The sequence below is a fragment of the Rhinopithecus bieti genome, unplaced genomic scaffold (genome assembly GCF_001698545.2).
Source record: "Rhinopithecus bieti isolate Rb0 unplaced genomic scaffold, ASM169854v2 scaffold_2574, whole genome shotgun sequence".
NCBI lineage: Eukaryota > Metazoa > Chordata > Mammalia > Primates > Cercopithecidae > Rhinopithecus > Rhinopithecus bieti.
This window is the reverse complement of record NW_016804493.1, coordinates 6023367-6040986: the sequence shown is the minus strand read 5'-3', so window position 1 is coordinate 6040986 and position 17620 is coordinate 6023367. Positions and strand designations below refer to the sequence as shown.

At 56.5% G+C, this 17620-nt stretch overlaps 1 protein-coding gene across 10 annotated transcripts in view; it reads right to left on the bottom strand.

Moving 5' to 3' along the window:
* The window catches only part of FCSK (fucose kinase), a 28904-nt gene that overhangs the window by 3643 nt on the left and 7641 nt on the right, over positions 1 to 17620 (bottom strand). For 5 of the 10 annotated variants that reach the window (XM_017868739.1, XM_017868740.1, XM_017868738.1 and 2 more), the window contains 19 exons: positions 14762 to 14865; positions 14256 to 14407; positions 12893 to 12943; positions 11380 to 11505; positions 10681 to 10753; positions 10163 to 10260; positions 9693 to 9773; positions 8690 to 8809; positions 8367 to 8538; positions 6886 to 6998; positions 6095 to 6196; positions 5815 to 5985; positions 4556 to 4620; positions 3817 to 4187; positions 2866 to 3076; positions 2512 to 2678; positions 2195 to 2416; positions 1676 to 1819; positions 1402 to 1521 (listed from right to left, as the gene is read on the bottom strand). In XM_017868739.1, coding sequence (XP_017724228.1) covers positions 1402 to 1521; positions 1676 to 1819; positions 2195 to 2416; positions 2512 to 2678; positions 2866 to 3076; positions 3817 to 4187; positions 4556 to 4620; positions 5815 to 5985; positions 6095 to 6196; positions 6886 to 6998; positions 8367 to 8538; positions 8690 to 8809; positions 9693 to 9773; positions 10163 to 10260; positions 10681 to 10753; positions 11380 to 11505; positions 12893 to 12943; positions 14256 to 14407; positions 14762 to 14843 — 2641 coding nt within the window. In that variant the 5' untranslated portion in view covers positions 14844 to 14865. The other 5 variants (XM_017868735.1, XM_017868736.1, XM_017868737.1 and 2 more) reach the window with 5 other exon arrangements.

Here is a 17620-nt window from a genome sequence, read left to right as displayed (position 1 = left end):
CCGAAAGACGGAGCTTGCAGTGAGCTGAGATCAGGCCACTGCACTCCAGTCTGGGCGACAGAGCGAGACTCCGTCTCAAAAAAAAAAAAAAAGAGGAGCCATCTGGAACTTTGCAGCCAAAACCTGGTGGCTGCAAAGTGGCTAAGTCTTGATGTCAAGACTTAAATGTGCCCCTCTGCTTCAGAGCACTTGGCACAGTTTGTAATACACATGCACCTGAGTGGTTATGGACTAATGTCTGTCTCCAGGAGACCACAGGACTTTTGAGGGCAGGGACCCCATTTTTGCTCATTTTATCCCCGGGGCCCCACAGAGTGGGTTCTCAACAAATAGTCACCCGTTGGCCAGTGTAGAACTTGAATGGCGCACCTCAAAAGAAAGCTGGAAAGGCTTCCCCATCTGCACCTTTTGCTAATGACTACCAGTTATGGGATATGAGTCACTACAGTGAAATGAGAGGCTTGAGCTACAGAGTGACAGAAAACACCACAATCAGGCTTCAGTAGGCCTTTGCAGCAGTTTCCTTCCAGGGGTGTGCTGGAGACGGGGCCTGACACCCTGAGGTGGACCTGAAACCAGACAAGCCTGTGGCTGCTCTACACTGGCCATGGGTTCCAGGGGGCTCGGTGGCCAAGAGGAGTGAGAAGCCTGGCGCTGGTGACATTCATTAGATCATAGTCATTGTTGGGCTCTTGCTGCCCTACTGTATGGCCAGGGGGTGGGGGCAGGGGCACAGGTGATCGTATCTCAAGTAAGGGCATGATGCCAGAAGGGCAGGCAGAAGGTCCAAACCAGCTCTGCCCAGCCCTACCTGAGCACAGCTCTGGATAGGCACAGTCACGAAGCATAGCACCTGGTTTCAACAAGCATAAAAGGCACAGCACAGGCCCAGTGCGGTGGCTCACGCCTGTAATCCCAGCATTTTGGGAGGCTGAGGCGGGCGGATCACTAGGTCAGGAGATCGAGACCATCCTAGCTAACGGTGAAACCCCGTCTCTACTAACAATACAAAAACTTAGCCAAGTGTGGTGGCGGGCGCCTGTAGTCCCAGCTACTCGGGAGGCTGAAGCAGGAGAATGGTGTGAACCTGGGAGGCAGAGCTTGCAGTGAGCCAAGATCACACCACTGCACTCCAGCCTGGGCAACAGAGCAAGACTCCCATCTCAAAGAAAGAAAAGAAAGGCACAGCACAGAATCTGGCACTCAGTAGATGCTCGTGAAACAGCTCGTTGGGAGGTAGAACATTTTAAGTTGAAAGTGACCAGAGAAGGTCAAAGTGACTAGAAGGAAAGTATTTTCAACAGCAGCAGTCATGTGGCAAATCCAGGGGAGTGCCACTCCCCCCCGCAGGCCCTTGGGAAAGTGTCAGTGACCTCCCCCAACTCCAGGGCAGTCACATACCAGTGGTGAGCACTTGCTCCAGGTGCAGCACTGCATGGATCAGGGCTTCCGTGCCCACCACCCGGCCTGCGGCTCGCTGTAAGGCAGCCAGGGCAGTGCCTGCCAAGATGCTGCTGGTGCCTGCAGGGTGGAGAGGAGAAAGCAGGCATGAAACACCTCTGCCCTGCCCAGGCCTGGCTGACTCCCTCTAAGGGCAGAGGCCAGGGAAGGGGATCACAGGCAAGGTTAGAGGACTGTGACAGTCAGTGGGTAGCACGAGGCAGGGCCCGCTTACCCAGGCCAGAGCCGTGGGGCAGCTCAGACCAGGTGTGCAGCTCAAAGCCGCCCCCGAAGGTGCGGAGCAGCTGCTCATTCAGCTGGAGTTCCGAGTGGACATGCACGATCCCCGCGCAGATGAAGGCCGCCTTCAGCAGGGCCCCTGCAGAGGGACAGGCATGAGGAAGGAATTTGGTCTCCAAGGGCAGATGCAGCCACCCACCCACCCTCGTGACTTCCCAGCCCAGTGCAGGACTCATCTGGTGGGACAAAAGCCCAGCAGCGGTACTGGCCCCATCCCCAAACCACAAAAGGGCCTCTGGACTCCCAGATAGGGATACATGTCATCTCTACTTCCTGTGTCTGTAGGTGCCTATGCAGGTTGACTCCCAGCCCCTTCCTTCCCTTCAGGCTCCTCAGCCAGACTGGCTGGCTCCTCAGGCCAGACCCCTGTGGCCTGCAGTCTCTAGCTTCTGCCCCCTGCCCCTAGCTGGCCATGTGTGCCAGCCCCACCTGCAGAGGTCTCAGGGTGCCTGACCTGGGGCATGGGGCTGGCAGTAGTCCCGCAGGTCAGCCAGGCACCGGCACACTATCTTCACAGTCATCTCATCCTGCCGAGGCCCCACCGCCAGCCACAGCTCAGGCTCCGGGATGCGGCGTGCCCTGGCTCCAATGGGCCGGCGGCCATCCACTCGCACAGCCAGGCCCAGCACAGCCCCGCCAAGCTCATAGGCAAGGGGCGGCGTGTCACTCCAGCCCCCTACGGCAGCATGGCAAGACTCAAGTTGGTCACAGAAGCTGCCAGCCTGGCTCTGGGGCAGCTACCCTCAACCCCACCTGCCACAGGGGGCTCACCAGAGAAATCCACACGGGCTGGGCACTCAGCGACCACCCACTGCCCAAGTCCCGGCAGCTCCACTGGCTCCGTGGAGACAAAGTGCTGGGCTGACATCACAGCCTGGCGGATCAGGATCTGCCCAGCCCCCTCATAGTGGCGGGCCGCTCGCACCAGCAAGGCTGGCCTGCCCAAAGAAGAGGGAGGGATGGCGGCATGCAGCCCAAGCTGGAGGCAGATTGCCTGGCTTTGGGGACCTGACTGTCCTGGGGTACCCAAGGATGCCCCACCTCTCTCTGGGCTTCCTCCATCAGGGGCCACTTCCCAGATAGCCAGGGGCATATCCAAGGGATCTGACCTCCGTTAGTACCCACCTGCTTAGCCACTTGTCCCTCTCCTGGGCAAGTGCCTCCACACCCGCTGCCAGGTCTCCACACTCCAGGTATGAAAAGGGCCGCATCCACTCAGGGTTGGCAGCTGGCCCGCTCCGCAAGCCCCCACGGCCCTCTGCCATGCAGCCCAGGACATCTGCCACACAAGCCAGTGCCCGCGCCGCCACGCCAGGATCTCCTGCCCCAGCTGCAACTGAGGGACCAGGAGTTGGGGGTGGCAGGGGAGGAGTCCTGTCTTCAAAATCCTCTACCCTGAGAGGCTACTCAACAGTCCCCAAATGCGCCAGACCCCTCACTCCTCCTGGCTTTTGCCCACAATGTATCTTTGACTGTAACTGCACCCCTCCTCTCTGCCTGGCAGAGATCCTCTCGTCTTGCCAGTCCCAGAGTCCCAGCCCATAGGTGTCTCTTCACCCCCACCCAGGACTCCCATAGTGGTGAAGAGCTCAGGCTCTGGACTCAAACCACCTGGGCTCAGGTCAGCCTCACCACCAGCTAGCCGTGTGGCTCTGGGGGAGTAGCTTCAATACCAATCATGTCCATGGTCCCTGGGACCTCCCACGAGGTACGGCCTAGGAGGCTAAGGCTGTGAGCCCCCAGCAGTGTGCCTGGGACCTCATGCAGAACTGACCATGTCCCCTGGGGACCCTGTCCCCTCCCCACACTCTGCACCCACATCCCAGCACTCGGTACAGAACATGCAGGGTTTGCCGATGTGCCTAGGACCTAGAGCTCAGCTGCCAGGCCTCAACCTCTGACCAAACCCCACTGACAAGGATGAGGCCTTCCGGAATCCTAAAAGTAAACTCCAGTGTGCCCCTTCACTGCTTGAGCACCTCATGGCTCCCTGGTCCCCTCGGGGGATGGCCCAGAGGACAGGAAGGGCAGGTGCCCCTGGCCTGACTCTGCAGCACTACCAGCCCGCACACTCACCCTGGTCCAGCGTGGCCAGCAGGGGCCCGGGGCAGCCCTCGCGGACAGCAGCCCAGATCAGCGGGCGCAGGCTGAGGTCCTGCCGGGCCTCCAGCACATGCCGCGCTTTATGCAGGGCCTGGCGGAAGAACAGGTCCCGGCGAGAGGCCAGCGTGGCAGCCCGATCCAGGCATGGCTGCAGCTGCTCCCAGGACAGACGCCAGGAGGCTCGCCAGGCTCGCAGGGCCTCGCCCCCATCCTCTTGGCGGTCTAGCATCCACAGCAGATCCTGGGGTCCCAGGTCCCTCGAAGGGTGGAGCACAGGAAAGAGGCGGGCGCTGGGAAGGCAGCACTCTGCTGGCGGCGTGTCAGGGTCCCACAGGTCCCAGGCTCTGATGTGGGGAGAAGGCACATTTCCAGGAGGGAAGCAAAAGCTCCAGTCTCCTCCCCAAGCCCTGAGCCACCTATCAGTTCATGGGGACAGGATAGACTCCTCCGAGGTAGCACAAGTGGGCAATTCAGGTCTGGGGCCAGGCTGCCTGGCTTCCTTTCCCAGACTGCTGAACAAGAATGCCCAAGTCAGCACAGCCGGAGACTGGGAGCTGCCCAGGGGCAAGTACTGGAAAGAATCTCAAAACCACTCAGGCCCCTGGATGGTAGCAGGGCCCATGCTGCTCTGGGGCAGGGGAGAGACACACCTAGAAAAGCAGCAGTCACCCCAGCGCCCAGGTCACAGAGACCCTGGGGGTGTCCACCTTACCGAACACCTGTCCTCTTGAAGAATTCACTCCAGGGCACGTTGAGATATGTGCCTGCCCCCTGTCTCTGGGGGAGAGGAGAGGAGGAAGCAGTCAGGGCTGCAGGAGCCACAGGAAAGGGTTAGAGACACTAGGCCAGGGGGCCAGGAGCTGCTCAAGTGCTCATGTGAGGGCAGAAAGACAGACAAAGCACATACTTGACCCACCCAGGCTGGAGTGCATGGTGCAATCAGCTCACTGCAGCTCACTCCTGGCCTCAAGAGATCCTCCCACCTCGGCCTCCCAGAGTGTTGGGATTACAGGCGTGAGCCACTACACCCAGCCATGGAGCAATTTCTGAAATTGCTTTCAGCCTTGCAGCTCCAACACTCCTGCCAAGGTGCCTGAAATCTGGAGCAGAACCCTGGGTTCCAGGCCCAGCCCACCACAACTGGCTGCAGCCCAAGGCTTACCTCCCTCTCTGAACCGCAGTCTCTAGCCTGCCAAATGGGGATAAAAATCTCCACCCAGCCGGGCGCGGTGGCTCACACCTATAATCCCAGCACTTTGGGAGGCCGAGGTGGGCAGATCACAAGGTCAGGAGATTGAGACCATCCTGTCTAATATGGTGAAACCCCGTCTCTACTAAAAAATATTTAAAAATTAGCTGGGCGTGGTAGCGGGCACCTGTAGTCCCAGCTATACAGGAGGCTGAGGCAGAAGAATGGCGTGAACCTGGGAGGCGGAGCTTGCAGTGAGCCGAGATCCCGCCACTGCACTCCAGCCTGGGCGACAGAGTGAGACTCTGTCTCAAAAAAAAAAAAAAATCCACCCAACCAGCCTGGCCAACATGACGAAACCCCATCTGTACTAAGCTGGGCGTGGTGGTGCACGCTGGTAGTCCCAGCTATTTGGGAGGCTGAGGCAGGAGAATCACTTGAACCTAGGAGGCAGAGGTTGCAGTGAGCTGAGATTGGGCCGCTGCACTCCAGCCTGGGTGATAGAGCAAGACTCCATCTCAAAAAACAAAAACAAAATCCCCACCCAGCCCAGCTGGCTGAGCAAATGCAAGGAGGGAGAAAGCCTGTGGAGACTCTGCTGGTCTCACAGCCTAACCTCATCCTACCTCCTCCCTCATCCTCTCCTCCTCCATCCTACCCTCCTCACAGCCTGTCCCACGGACCAGTGCTCAGAGAATCCTGCTGTGGGGTGGGGGCCAGGACTCCTTGGGGCTCCCCAAAGCCTGAAGATGGGGGTGAGGGAATGCAGGGCAACTGCCTACCTCCCAACTGTCCAGCCGGCCAACAAGGGTGAAGGCGTGGCCCAGGGAGCCGTGTAGCCGCGTATGGTGTCCCTGCAGGACAAGGTCATGCAGCTCCCGGCCATGCAGGGCCTCGGAGTGGGCTATGTCCAGGCCACTCACCATGCAGCCAGCGCCTATGTGAATAGGGCCCTGGCGAGGGACAGGGCAGACATCCTGGGTGGGCAGGCACCCAGCACCCCCCAACACACACGGGACGCCAGCACCCTTGCCCCAATATGCCCACGCGCTCAGGCCTCACCCGCAGGTGGCAGTGCTGCAGGACACTCCCGGGACCCAGCCGGACAGGGCCCTCCAGCAGGCAACTGACCACAGAGCTCCCAGCCGCCAGGAGCTGCTGCTCCTGTGCAGCCGGGTAGGAAGAGCATGAGGGTCAAGGGCCAGGGCTGCCTCAACTCTCCTCCCAAGCCAAGCATCTAGGGGCTAAGCATCCTGGCCTACTGCTCCCCTGCCCTGCAGCCCCCTAGACTCCTCTCTGGACCTGCCTTGGCCCCAGCCTGAGGCCTATTTCCATCCCACCTGTCCAGCTACGCCTAACCCCGCCACCCTGGGGGCCACCTCTGAACCCTACCTGTCCCCTTTCTCAGCAGCACAGCACTGACCTAGGCCCACCACTGTCGCCCCAGGCAGACCCCAAAGAAAGGTCTTCTTTTTTTTTCTTTTTTTAGTAGAGATGGGGTTTCACCGTGTTAGCCAGGATGGTCTCGATCTCCTGACCTCGTGATCCGCCCGTCTCGGCCTCCCAAAGTGCTGGGATTACAGGCTTGAGCCACCGCGCCCGGCCTAGAAAGGTCTTCTTTAGCTTCTCAATCAGGTAAGCTCCATGCAGAATCCTGACTTGGTCACTTACTGGCTGTGTGGCCTTAGGCAAGTTACTTAGCCTCTCTGAGCCTCCAGCACTTCATGCGTAAGCCGGGGGTAACACCTGCACTCAGGCCATCTGTTCTAAGGCCGGCTATTGTCTTCCTGGGAATCCACATCCCACCTGACCCCAGGCACCCAGCAGGCACCAGAGGGGCAGGGAGGTCTCACCTCCACCTGGGAGTGCACAATCTGGGCCCCAGGAGCCCCAGGGCGTGCGAGGCTGTGCAGGAACTCAGTGGCTGAGGAGGTCATGTAGCTGTAGCTGCCGTTGGAGACATAGGCTGTAAAGACATAAGTAGGCTACCAACATTTCTGAGTACAATGAGACCAAACACATTAAAAAAAAAAAAAAAAAAAAAAGACATAAGTACTGACCCCAACCCCATGCCTGCTGCGACTCAGGCTGGCCTCCCAGCAGCAGAGACACATGGGGGCAGGTGTGGCAATGAGCCTGTTAGCAGAAACTGAGTCAGGAACCTGCCCAAAGCCACACAGCTAGAAAGCAGACAGGTTGGCTGGGCACGGTGGCTCACACCTGTAATCCCAGCACTTTGGGAGGCCGAGGCAGGCAGATCATGAGGTCAGGAGTTCGAGACCAGCCTGACCAACATGGTGAAATCTCGTCTCTACTAAAAATACAAAACTTAGCCAGGCATGGCCGGGCACGGTGGCTCACGCCTGTAATCCCAGTACTTTGGGAGGCCAAGGCGAGCGGATCACAAGGTCAGGAGATAGAGACCATCCTGGCTAATATGGTGAAACCCCATCTCTACCAAAAATACAAAAAAAAAAAATTAGCCAGGTGTGGTAGCAGGCGCCTGTAGTCCCAGTTACTCAAGAGGCTGAGGCAGGAGAATGGCATGAACCTGGAAGGCAGAGCTTGCAGTGAGCCGAGATCGTGCCACTGCACTCCAGCCTGAACAACACAGCGAGACTCCATCTCAAACAAAAAAAAAATTAGCCAGGCATGGTGCCATGCACCTGTAATCCCAACTACTCAGGAAGCTGAGGCAGGAGAATCGCTTGAACCCGGGAGGCAGAGGTTGCAGTGAGCCAAGATTGCGCCACTGCACTCCAGCCTGGGCAATAGAGCCATACTCCGTCTCAAAAAAAAAAGAAAGAAAGAAAATAGACAGCTTAGGGCTGGGCATGGTGGCTCATGCCTGTAAACCCAGCACTTTGGGAGGCCGAGGCAGGCGGGTCACCTGAGGCCAGGAGTTCAAGACCAGCCTGACCCACATGGTGAAACCCCATCTCTACTAAAAATACAAAAATTAGCCAGGTGTGGTGATGCACGGCTATTATCCCAGTACTCAGGAGGCTAAGGCAGGAGAATCGCTTGAACCCAGGAGGTGGAGGTTGCAGTGAGCTGAGATCGCACCACCTCACTCTAGCCGGGGTGACAGAGAGAGACTCCGTTTCAAAAAACAAAACAAACAAAGTGGACAGGCTGGGAGAGCCTAGGAATGAGACAAAAGGAAGACAGGAAGGGGAAGGAGGTAGCTCAGTGGGGGGCTCTGGCACAGGACAGGAGAACTGCCCAGTCCCTGTGCTAGGCTGCCTGGCCCCGCATGCAGTGAGCAGCTCCATTCTTGGGGTCCTCACTCCCATGGTCTCCCCACCCCAGGGAGCTGAGAGGCAGTACCCACCCATGGTAAGGGGCTGATCGCGAAGCTCCCTCCACAGCTGGGCCCGGGCACTCTGCAGATAACCTGCTACATCCGCATCGCCTTGCCCCAACTCTGGGGGCCTCCCCACCAGGAAGTCCTCCCTGGTCACGTTCTCAGCCATGCAGTACAGAATGTCAAAAAACAGAGACAGCTGGGGGAAGGGGAAGAAGCACAGCTATTGGCGTGGCAGGAGGTTAGCCTCCAAGTTCTGAGGCTAACCCGGAGAGGGGAAGTGGCTGGCCTGAGGCCACACAGTGCCTCGTCCCCAGGCCAGGCCCCCCCAGCTGCCCTCCCCCAGTCACCTGAACAGGCCGGGCTCCAGAGTCCAAGCCCAGGTAGGTGCAGGCATCCAGGGGCGGGCTCACGTGGGTGGCTAGGAGGCGCTCGGCAGTCTCCACAGAGAAGAAGACAACTCCAGAGACCTGGAAGGGACCCCAAAAGCATCAGAGACGGAGAGCCCTGGAACAGGCCCCGGTACAAGTCAGGGAGGGCACATGCAGACGGGCCATGAAGCTGAGTGCCACACCAGGCAGGGAGTGTTGCCTTCTGACCACTCCAGCACCCAGACTCCAGGCTTCTTTGGGGCAGCTCCCACCAAGGCACCTTCTGGGACCCCCTCAACTGTCAGGCCTCCTCCCGAACCCAGCTCTCTACCCTCACAGTGGCCCACTCCCAGATTTCCCTGCCTCTCCAATCCTTGCCCCTCATGCTGGAAGCATTCCTGGAGTCTGGCTCTAGGCCTCCTCCCGTCACACTCCTTAACTTGCTCACATTCTGGTTCTAGGCTTCCTTTTTGTGTTTGAGCTTTTGAGGTTTGTTTTGTTTTGTTTTGCAGCAGGCAGGGGGTTGATTCAGAGTCTCGTTCTGTCACCCTGGCTGGAATGCAGTGTGGCATGATCTCCGCTCACTGCAACCTCTGCCTCCTGGGTTCAAGCGATTCTCGAGCCTCCACCTCCCAAGTAGTTGAGATTACAGGCACACACCACCATGTTCAGCTAACTGTTGTATTTTTAGTAGAGACAAGGTTTCACCATGTTGCCCAGGCTGGTCTCGAACTCCTGACCTCAACTGATCCACCCGCCTCAGCCTCCTAAAGTGCTTGGATTACAGGCGTGAGCCACCGTGCCCACCTGGTTCTAGGCTTTCTGGTTCAGGACAAGACTCTGAATTCCAAGACTACCCTGTCCTCAGATTCTAGCACTAGCTTATCCTGGAGGCTTCCAGAAGGAATCAAAGGAAGACAAACCCTCCCTCCCCATCCCATAAGGTCCCCAAAGCCCCGCAACCTGGGCCCAGCAGCCATACCAGTGGCACCCGCCCATCAGGCCTGACACACCGCTGAATCTCTGCCTCAGTGCCCTGGTAGTAAATGTCCAAAACGAGGCCCTATATGCAGGGAGAAACAGAATTGGGGAGGGAGCAGGAAGGGATCTGGAAGGAGGCCACAGCCACAGGTAGCAGCAAGGGCGTTCTCCAAAGCAAAGCTGAAGATGCAAGGCTGGCAGTTGCTGGCGTTCTCAGGAGGCCTGAGATTTCTACTCCATGATGGCGGAGGACAGGCTTTAAATACCTTCGCAGCCCCAAGCCCGGGCACAGAGACCGGGCAGACGGTCAGTGTGAAATGTATTTTTGGCGAGAGTGAGGGAGCACTGGCGCCGTTGCCATGGAGGAAACTCCTTGGATTCAGGAGCATGCCAAGAAATCCAGGATGAGAGGTTGCCCAGTGGCAGGGGGAAGGCTGCCCCAGTCGGCTCCACTGCCCCCAGGGGAACTACCTGGGGGTCAGTGAGGTAGACGCCGTGATTCCGAGCGTAGGCCAAGCTCCCTGGGAGGGCGATCACTCTGGCTCCCCGGAAGCTGTCCCAGCTGATCCCTGTGGGGTGGGGCAGTCAGGAGGCTCCCAGGGGCCTCGACCCAAGGCAGGGAGTCCCCCGCCAGGAGGAAGCAAGAGCCCAGGGCTGGGGCACCCAGGCGCCTCTAAAAGGGAAATACGGCTTCCAAGCCAAATGGACATTCCCCTGGGAAAATGACAACCCTCCTCTCCCAAAGTTCTTCCACAGAATCCTGTGGGGCAGAAGGGGCAGGGCTGCTTCTGTCCATCCTATAGACAGACAGACTGAGGCACAGCAGGAGAAGCCCTGCCTCCACTGGGTTTCATTCTCCACACCCTCCAGCTTCCCGTCTAACAGGGCAGTGGGGCAGGCCCAGAGGCAAGGTGGGCAAAGAAAGGCAGAGCTGGCTTCTTGCTGTGGCTGTGACGAGGGAAGGTGGTCCCAGGTAGTCTCAGGCTCACCAGGATTTACAGGAACAGACAGCAGCATGTCGGTACTGCAGACCCACACGCCTGGCGGGGAGCCCGGGCCCAGCTGCAGCGGGGGAAGGAGACAGAACACAGCTGGTGCCTGACCCAGCCCTTCACCTGCCCTCAAGGATACTGTGCTGTTGAAGTAACAGGGGCCTCCAAGACCTGGTCTGCCCCACCCTCTGGCTGACTCGGGTTTACAGCTTCTCCCATGTGACTAACTTTTTTGTTGTTACTGTGACAGGGTCTTACTCTGTCACCCAGGCTGGAATGCAGTAGTGAGACCGTAGCCCACTGCAGCCTCAAACTCCTGGGCTCAAGCGATCTTCCTGCCTCAGCCTCTTGAGTAGCTGGGATACTACCACATCTGGACAAGTGCATGCCACCATGCCCAGGTAATTATTAAAAAAATTTTTTGTAGAGAGGGGGTCTTGCTGTGTTGCCCAGGCTGGTCATGAACTCTTGGCCTCAAGCGATCCTCCCACCCTGGCCTCTGAAAGTGCTGAAATTACAGGCATGAGCCACCGCCCCCAGACACAACTAACTTCTTGAAGCTCTAACACTAGGCACCCTCAAAACCATTCCTCCTGGGGCCCCCCAGCTGAGCCAGCATAGATCATAGCTGGGGAACAGTGGGAGGGAAGTGGCTCTACCTGAGACAAGGCACCACGGGTCACCACCCAGCCTCACCCGATAGGTCATGATGTCCAGCAGGCAGTCCAGGTTGCACACCAAGGCTTCCACGGGGGCCTCGGGGTTCTCCACGGAGAGGCAGGTGAAGGCCCTGCCACAGTCATCAAAGGGGAAATCTCGACCCTGGGAGTGGGGGGACTGGTGAGGAAGCCCCAGTGCAGACAGCCCAAGGCCACCTCATCAGCTTTGCAGGCAGAAAACCATCCAGTGGAGGCTGATAAAAAAATGTTCTCTTGATATTTCGTCCTACAATATATTTTTATATTAGGCATTGCATTGCATTGCATTGCACTGCAATTTTTTAGACGAAGCCTTGCTCTGTTGCCCAGGCTGGAGTGCAGTGGCACGATCTCGGCTCACTGCAAGCTCCACCTCCCGGGTTCAAGCAATTCTCCCACCTCAGCCTCCCAAGTAGCTGGGACTACAGGCGTGTACTACCACATTTGGATAATTTTTGTATTTTTAGTAGAGATGGGGTTTCACCATGTTGGTTAGGCTGGTCTCAAACTCCTGACCTCAAGTGATCTGCCCACCTTGGCCTCCCAAATTGCTGGGATTACAGGCATGAGCCACCGTGCCCGGCCACCAGGCCCTGTTTTAAGCATTTACATGTAGTGTCTCAGAGTGTTCGTATCCACGTCAGGAGGACTTCCCCACAGTCACAGAGCTGATAAGCCTGGATCCTAGTGAATGCATAGAGTTAGATGGATATACACATATAGATATACTTCTTTTTTTTTTTTTTGAGATGGAGTCTCGCTCTGTCACCCAGGCTGGAGTGCAATGGTGTGATCTCGGCTCACTGCAACCTCTGCCTCTGGGTTCAAACGATTCTTCTGCCCGAACCTCCCAAGTAGCTGGGACTACAGGCATGCACCACCATGCCTGGCTAATTTTTTTTATTTTTAGTAGAGACAGGGTTTCCCCATGCTGCCCAGGCTAGTCTCGAACTCCTGACCTTGTGATCTGCCCACCTCAGCCTTCCAAAGTGCTGGGATTACATGTGTGAGCCACTGCGCCCAGGCTATATTTTTATTTTTTGAGACGGTCACCCGGGCTGGAGTGCAGTGGTATAACCATAACTCACTGCAGCCTCAACCTCCCAGGCTCAAGTGATCCTCCCACCTCAGCCTCCTGAGTAGCTGGGACTACAGGCGTGCACTACCATGGCGGCTAGTTTTTGTATTTCTTACAGAGATGGGGTTTCACCATGTTGCCCAGGCTGGTCTGAATCTCCTGGGCTCAAGCAATCCTCCCGCCTTGGGCTCCCGAAGTGCTGAGATTTACAGGCGTGAGCCACCATGCCCGGCCCTAGATGGACCTTTTAATCTGATATTCTGCTGGGAAAATATGTGGTATATATTTAGCCAATTCACAATTTTTAGACATTTAGAATCTTCCAGATTTCACCTTGCACACACACTGTGGCAGAACATGCCTGAAGTCCTGCTCAACTCCACGAACTGGGATTCTGGCCTTCTGCTTGGCCCCTGCCCCAAAGTTCATTTACCATGTGCAGAATGAGGATCCAGGCTGAGTGTAGGACATCGGATGTGACCACCTGCAGGAGTGGGAAAGCCCTGTGAACAGAGGCCTCAGGCAGAGGCCCTGGAGGATGGCACCCTCAAATCCAGAGAGATACCCCAACACAAATTCACTCAGGTACCCCAGGGACAAAAGGCAAGGTCAAACCAATGGCCACAGGCAGGCAAGGGGCAGCCCTGGTCCCCCCTGGATAAGGCAGCCCAGGGCCCTCCACCTGGGCCACCTTCTTGCTGCCTGGTTTGTTGCTGCTGTTGTTGCTGTTTTGCGACAGGGTCTCACTCTGTCACCCAGTCTGGAGTGCAGTGGTATGATCCCAGCTCACTGTAGCCTCGGTCCCTTAGGCTAAAGTGAGCCTCCCACCTCAGCCTCAACTAGCTGGGACTACAGGTGTGTACTGCCACACCTGGCTACCTCTTAATTTTTTTTTTTTTTTTTTTTTTTTGAGATGCAGTCTTGCTCTGTCACCCAGGCTGGGATGCAGTGGCATGATCTCGGCTCTCTGCAACCTCTGCCTCCCGGGTTCAAGCGATTCTCCTGCCTCAGCCTCCCGAGTAGCTGGGATTACAGGCATGAGCAACCAGGCCCAGCTAATTTTTGTATTTTAGTAGAGAGGGGTTTCACCACATTGGTCAGGCTGGTCTTCAACTCCTGACCTCAGGTGATCTGCCCACCTCGGCCTCCCAAAGTGCTGGGATTACAGGCGTGAGCCACCGCGCCCGGCCTCTGCTGTCTGTTTTGAAGGGGAAGATATAGGCAACAACAACTGGGGCCTGGCTGGGTGACTCTGGGGAGTCAGCTCCATAGCAACTACAGTGGTCCCCTCCCCTGCTGGTGCCATCTCCCTCTGCAGAGCATGTCCAAGCCTGTGCCTACCCTCACTCTGCACACAAAGGTACTATGCAGATGAGGTGACCAGGTGAAGTGGCTGGTTGCACAGGAGACATGGGACCAGTGGGATGCTGACTCACATGCTCTGCCCAAAGCAGGCAGTCACATCTCAGTTCCAGTGAACAGTTAGTTGCCATGTGGGGATGACAGCCCAGACTAGCAAGACCTTTGAATGTTTCAAGAGAAGCCAGAAAGCCTCACTTTGAGATATTGGCTCCAACTCTCTAAAAACACTGCAAAAGCTGGCCCTGCCTTCTGCCCTCACTTGGACAACAATGCAAAGATGAGTCCACCCAATTTACAGAAACAAAAACTGAGGCCAATGCTGAAGCCAATGCTGAATTAGCTAGGGCGATGGAGCCAGAGGAGCTGCAGATCTCAGAAATGACCTGGTTCTAGCAGGGACACGGACCAGGGAGGTGGCCCTGGTGAGCACTCACAGTGAAGCCTGCCCGGGCACTCAGGTGTTCAGCAGCCACCAGCAGGGCGTTGAGGGTGGCTCCTCCGCTGCCCACACGCTTCTCTGGGTCCTCCACGGCCAGTAACAGCGTCCCAGCAGGGATCTGCTCCCGCTTCTGCCGCACTTCCAGTTCTAGGGTCAGAAGAGACACTGGGACCTGACCCCCAGCTCTCTGCCCTGGCCCAAAGCACCTGAGCAAGCCTATTGATCATCAGTGTTTGATCTTCCTTGACTTAGCTTTCCATGTAGGAGGCCATTAGATCTTCACCCAACTCAGTGAGAGAAGTCCTATTACTCCCATCTTACAGATGAGAAAACTGAGGCACAAGGAATGACATGCCATGTATGCTGTCACATGGCTAGGGAGAAGTGCGATCTGGGTTTGAACCCAGGTCGGCCTGGCACCTGGTGTTGGAGGGACATAGCCAGGAAGGGGAGGGAGGTTCTCCATTAGGGGCAAGGTGGGAAGCAGGGGAAGTCCCCTACCTCTCTGAAAGACCTGGACACTGTCCTTGTACTGGCAGGTCAGGATGACGACTGTCCAATCAACTCCCTTTGGCTGCTCCATTCTGGCCAAGCAGAGGGGCTTCCTGAGACGGCAATATGGGTAGATATGACTATTTTTTAAACTGTCATAACTAAAATTAATTATTTTTGTATATAATCTACGATTTTAACATGTGTATAGATTCGTGTTGGTATCACCACTATCTACACTCAAACAAACTTCCTCATGCAACCTCTCCTCCCCACCTAACCCCTGGCAACCACTGATCTGCTCTCTAAAGCTACAGTTTCATCGACTTAAAAAATGTCGGCCGGGGCCGGGCGCGGTGGCTCACGCCTGTAATCCCAGCACTTTGGGAGGCCAAGGCAGGTGGATCACGAGGTCAGGAGATCGAGACCATCCTGGCTAACACGGTGAAACCCCATCACTACTAAAAGTACAAAAAATTAGCCGGGCATGGTGGCAAGTGCCTGTACTCCCAGCTACTCAGGAGGCTGAGGCAGGAGAATGGCGTGAACCCAGGAGGCGGGGCTTTCAGTGAGCCGAGATCGCGCCACTACACTCCAGCCTGGGCAACACTGCATGACTCTGTCTCCAAAAAAAAAAAAAATGTCGGCCGGGCACAGAGGCTCACACCTGTAATCCTAGCACTTTGGGAGGCTAAGGTGGGCAGATCACCTGAGGTCAGGAGTTCGAGACCAGCCTGGCCAACATGGCAAAACCTCTTCTCTACTAAAAATACAAAAATTAGCCAGGTGTGGTGGCGTGTGCCTGTACTCCCAGCTACTCAGGAAGCTAAGGTGGGAGGACTGCTTGAGCCTGGAAGATTATGGCTGCAGTGGGCTATGATTATACCACTGCACTCCAGCCTGGGTCACAGAACAAGACCCTATCTCTAATTAATTAACTAAAATAAAATAAAGGCCAGGACAGGTGCAGTGGCTCACATCTATAATCCCAGCACTTTGGAAGACCAAGGTGGGAGGATTGCTTGAGCCCAGGAGGTTAAGGCTGCAGTGAGCCATGATCACTCCACTGCACTCCAGCCTGGTTGACAGAGCAAGACCTCAAAAAAAAAGTCAAATAAAATGGAATATAATCTTTTGAGATTATCTTCTTTCATCCAACATGATGCCTCTGAGACGTATCCAAGTCATTGCGCATATCCGTGGCCCAAGCCTTTTAACGGAGGAGCAGTGTTCCCTCGCACGGACGGGCCGCATTTGTTTCTCCATTTACCCACTGAAGAGCATCTGGGCTGTCTCCAGTTTTTGGCAGATATGAATAGTCCTGCTATGAACCTCCAGAGACAGGTTTGTGTGAACAGAAGATTTCATCTCTCTAGGTGGACACCAAGGCGGATGACTGGGTCACACGGTCAGCGTGTCTGCTGACATTACAAAATGTGGATGGGTGCCCTTTCCCCAGGGAGTGTGCCCAGGAAGGAGGAAGGGAGGGCAGCAGGATAGGGTAAGAGTTGGGGCCACCCAGAGCAAGGGGGAAAGGAGGTTGAGAGCAAATGCCTAACCCCACCCCTCAGGCTCCTCAAGCTGATGGGGGTTCCCTGGAGAGGGGGGCAGCTGTGGGGAGCACATATGCACACAGAGCTACAGAAGCGGGCACTCGGGGACCTCCCTTCCCAGGGGTCTCATCCAGCCCAATGGGGGCTGCAGCCCTACCCACCCGTCATCTTCCTCCAGGGCACTCTCAGCAAGTAGGGGGAAAGCAAGGCCAAAGATTTGGCTTCACCCCTACCCCTGTCTCCCCCAACCTGCCAGCACTCCTGCCAGATGGAAAACCAATCTGACTCCTGAGCCCCTGGCCTCCCCGAGACCAATGAGTCCCCAGGAGTACCTGCACATTCACCTCTGGCAGGGCTCCCACTGCTGTCCCACAAAGCAGCACCCCCACTTCCTCCCTCCAGCTCTCAAAGCTCAGCATGGGAAAAGACCACGCAAGTAAGCTGCTCACCGCTGGCTGAGCTGCGCCCTGAGCACGCATCTGGTGGTCAGCCCACATCCCAGCCCAAGTGACAGGAAACCTGAAGCTCAGCCACAGGCTCTTCTTGTGCCAGGCTCTGCTGCCACCAGAAGAGAAGAGGCTGACAGGACACTACCACTCAGCAACACCCAAACCTTCAGGAAAAGCCTCTGTCAGTAACAGAAATTGCTCCATTCCCTACTCAGCCCAGAAGAGAAAACCAGAGGGGAAATTCCAGCTAGAAATCCCAGCCAGGCACTTGAGGGTGAAGGCTTCTCCCAGGACACCCACCAAGCTCTCCCTCCAACTTTGCCACCAATTCACCATATGGCTGTAGGCACCTCTAACCCTCAGGTCAGCTGCAGTAGGGAGTTTAACTAACAGATGCCCCCAGCTGCTATGATCTGAATCTCCCACCTTGTTTACATGGAGGCCACGCTTCCAACCAACCTTCTCAAAACCAATGACTGAGCACAGCTGGCACACTGAAACAGACCTATTCCTGTGAGATTCCAGACCTCTCTGGCAGGCAGCTTAGAACTGCACTGTCTTAGAACTGCACTGCTACCCGGGCGTGGTGGCTCACACCTGTAATCCCAGCACTTTGGGAGGCCAAAGTGCACAGATCACGAGGTCAGGAGTTCCAGACCAGCCCTGGCCGATATGATGAAACCCCATCTCTACCAAAAATACAAAAATTAGCCAGGTGTGGTGGCACTTGCCTGTAGTCCCAGCTACTCGGGAGGCTGAGTCAGGATAATCACTTGAACCCAGGAGGCAGAGGTTGCAGTAAGCTGAGATTGCACCACTGCACTCCAGCCTGGGTGACAGAACGAGATTCCATCTCCAAAAAAAAA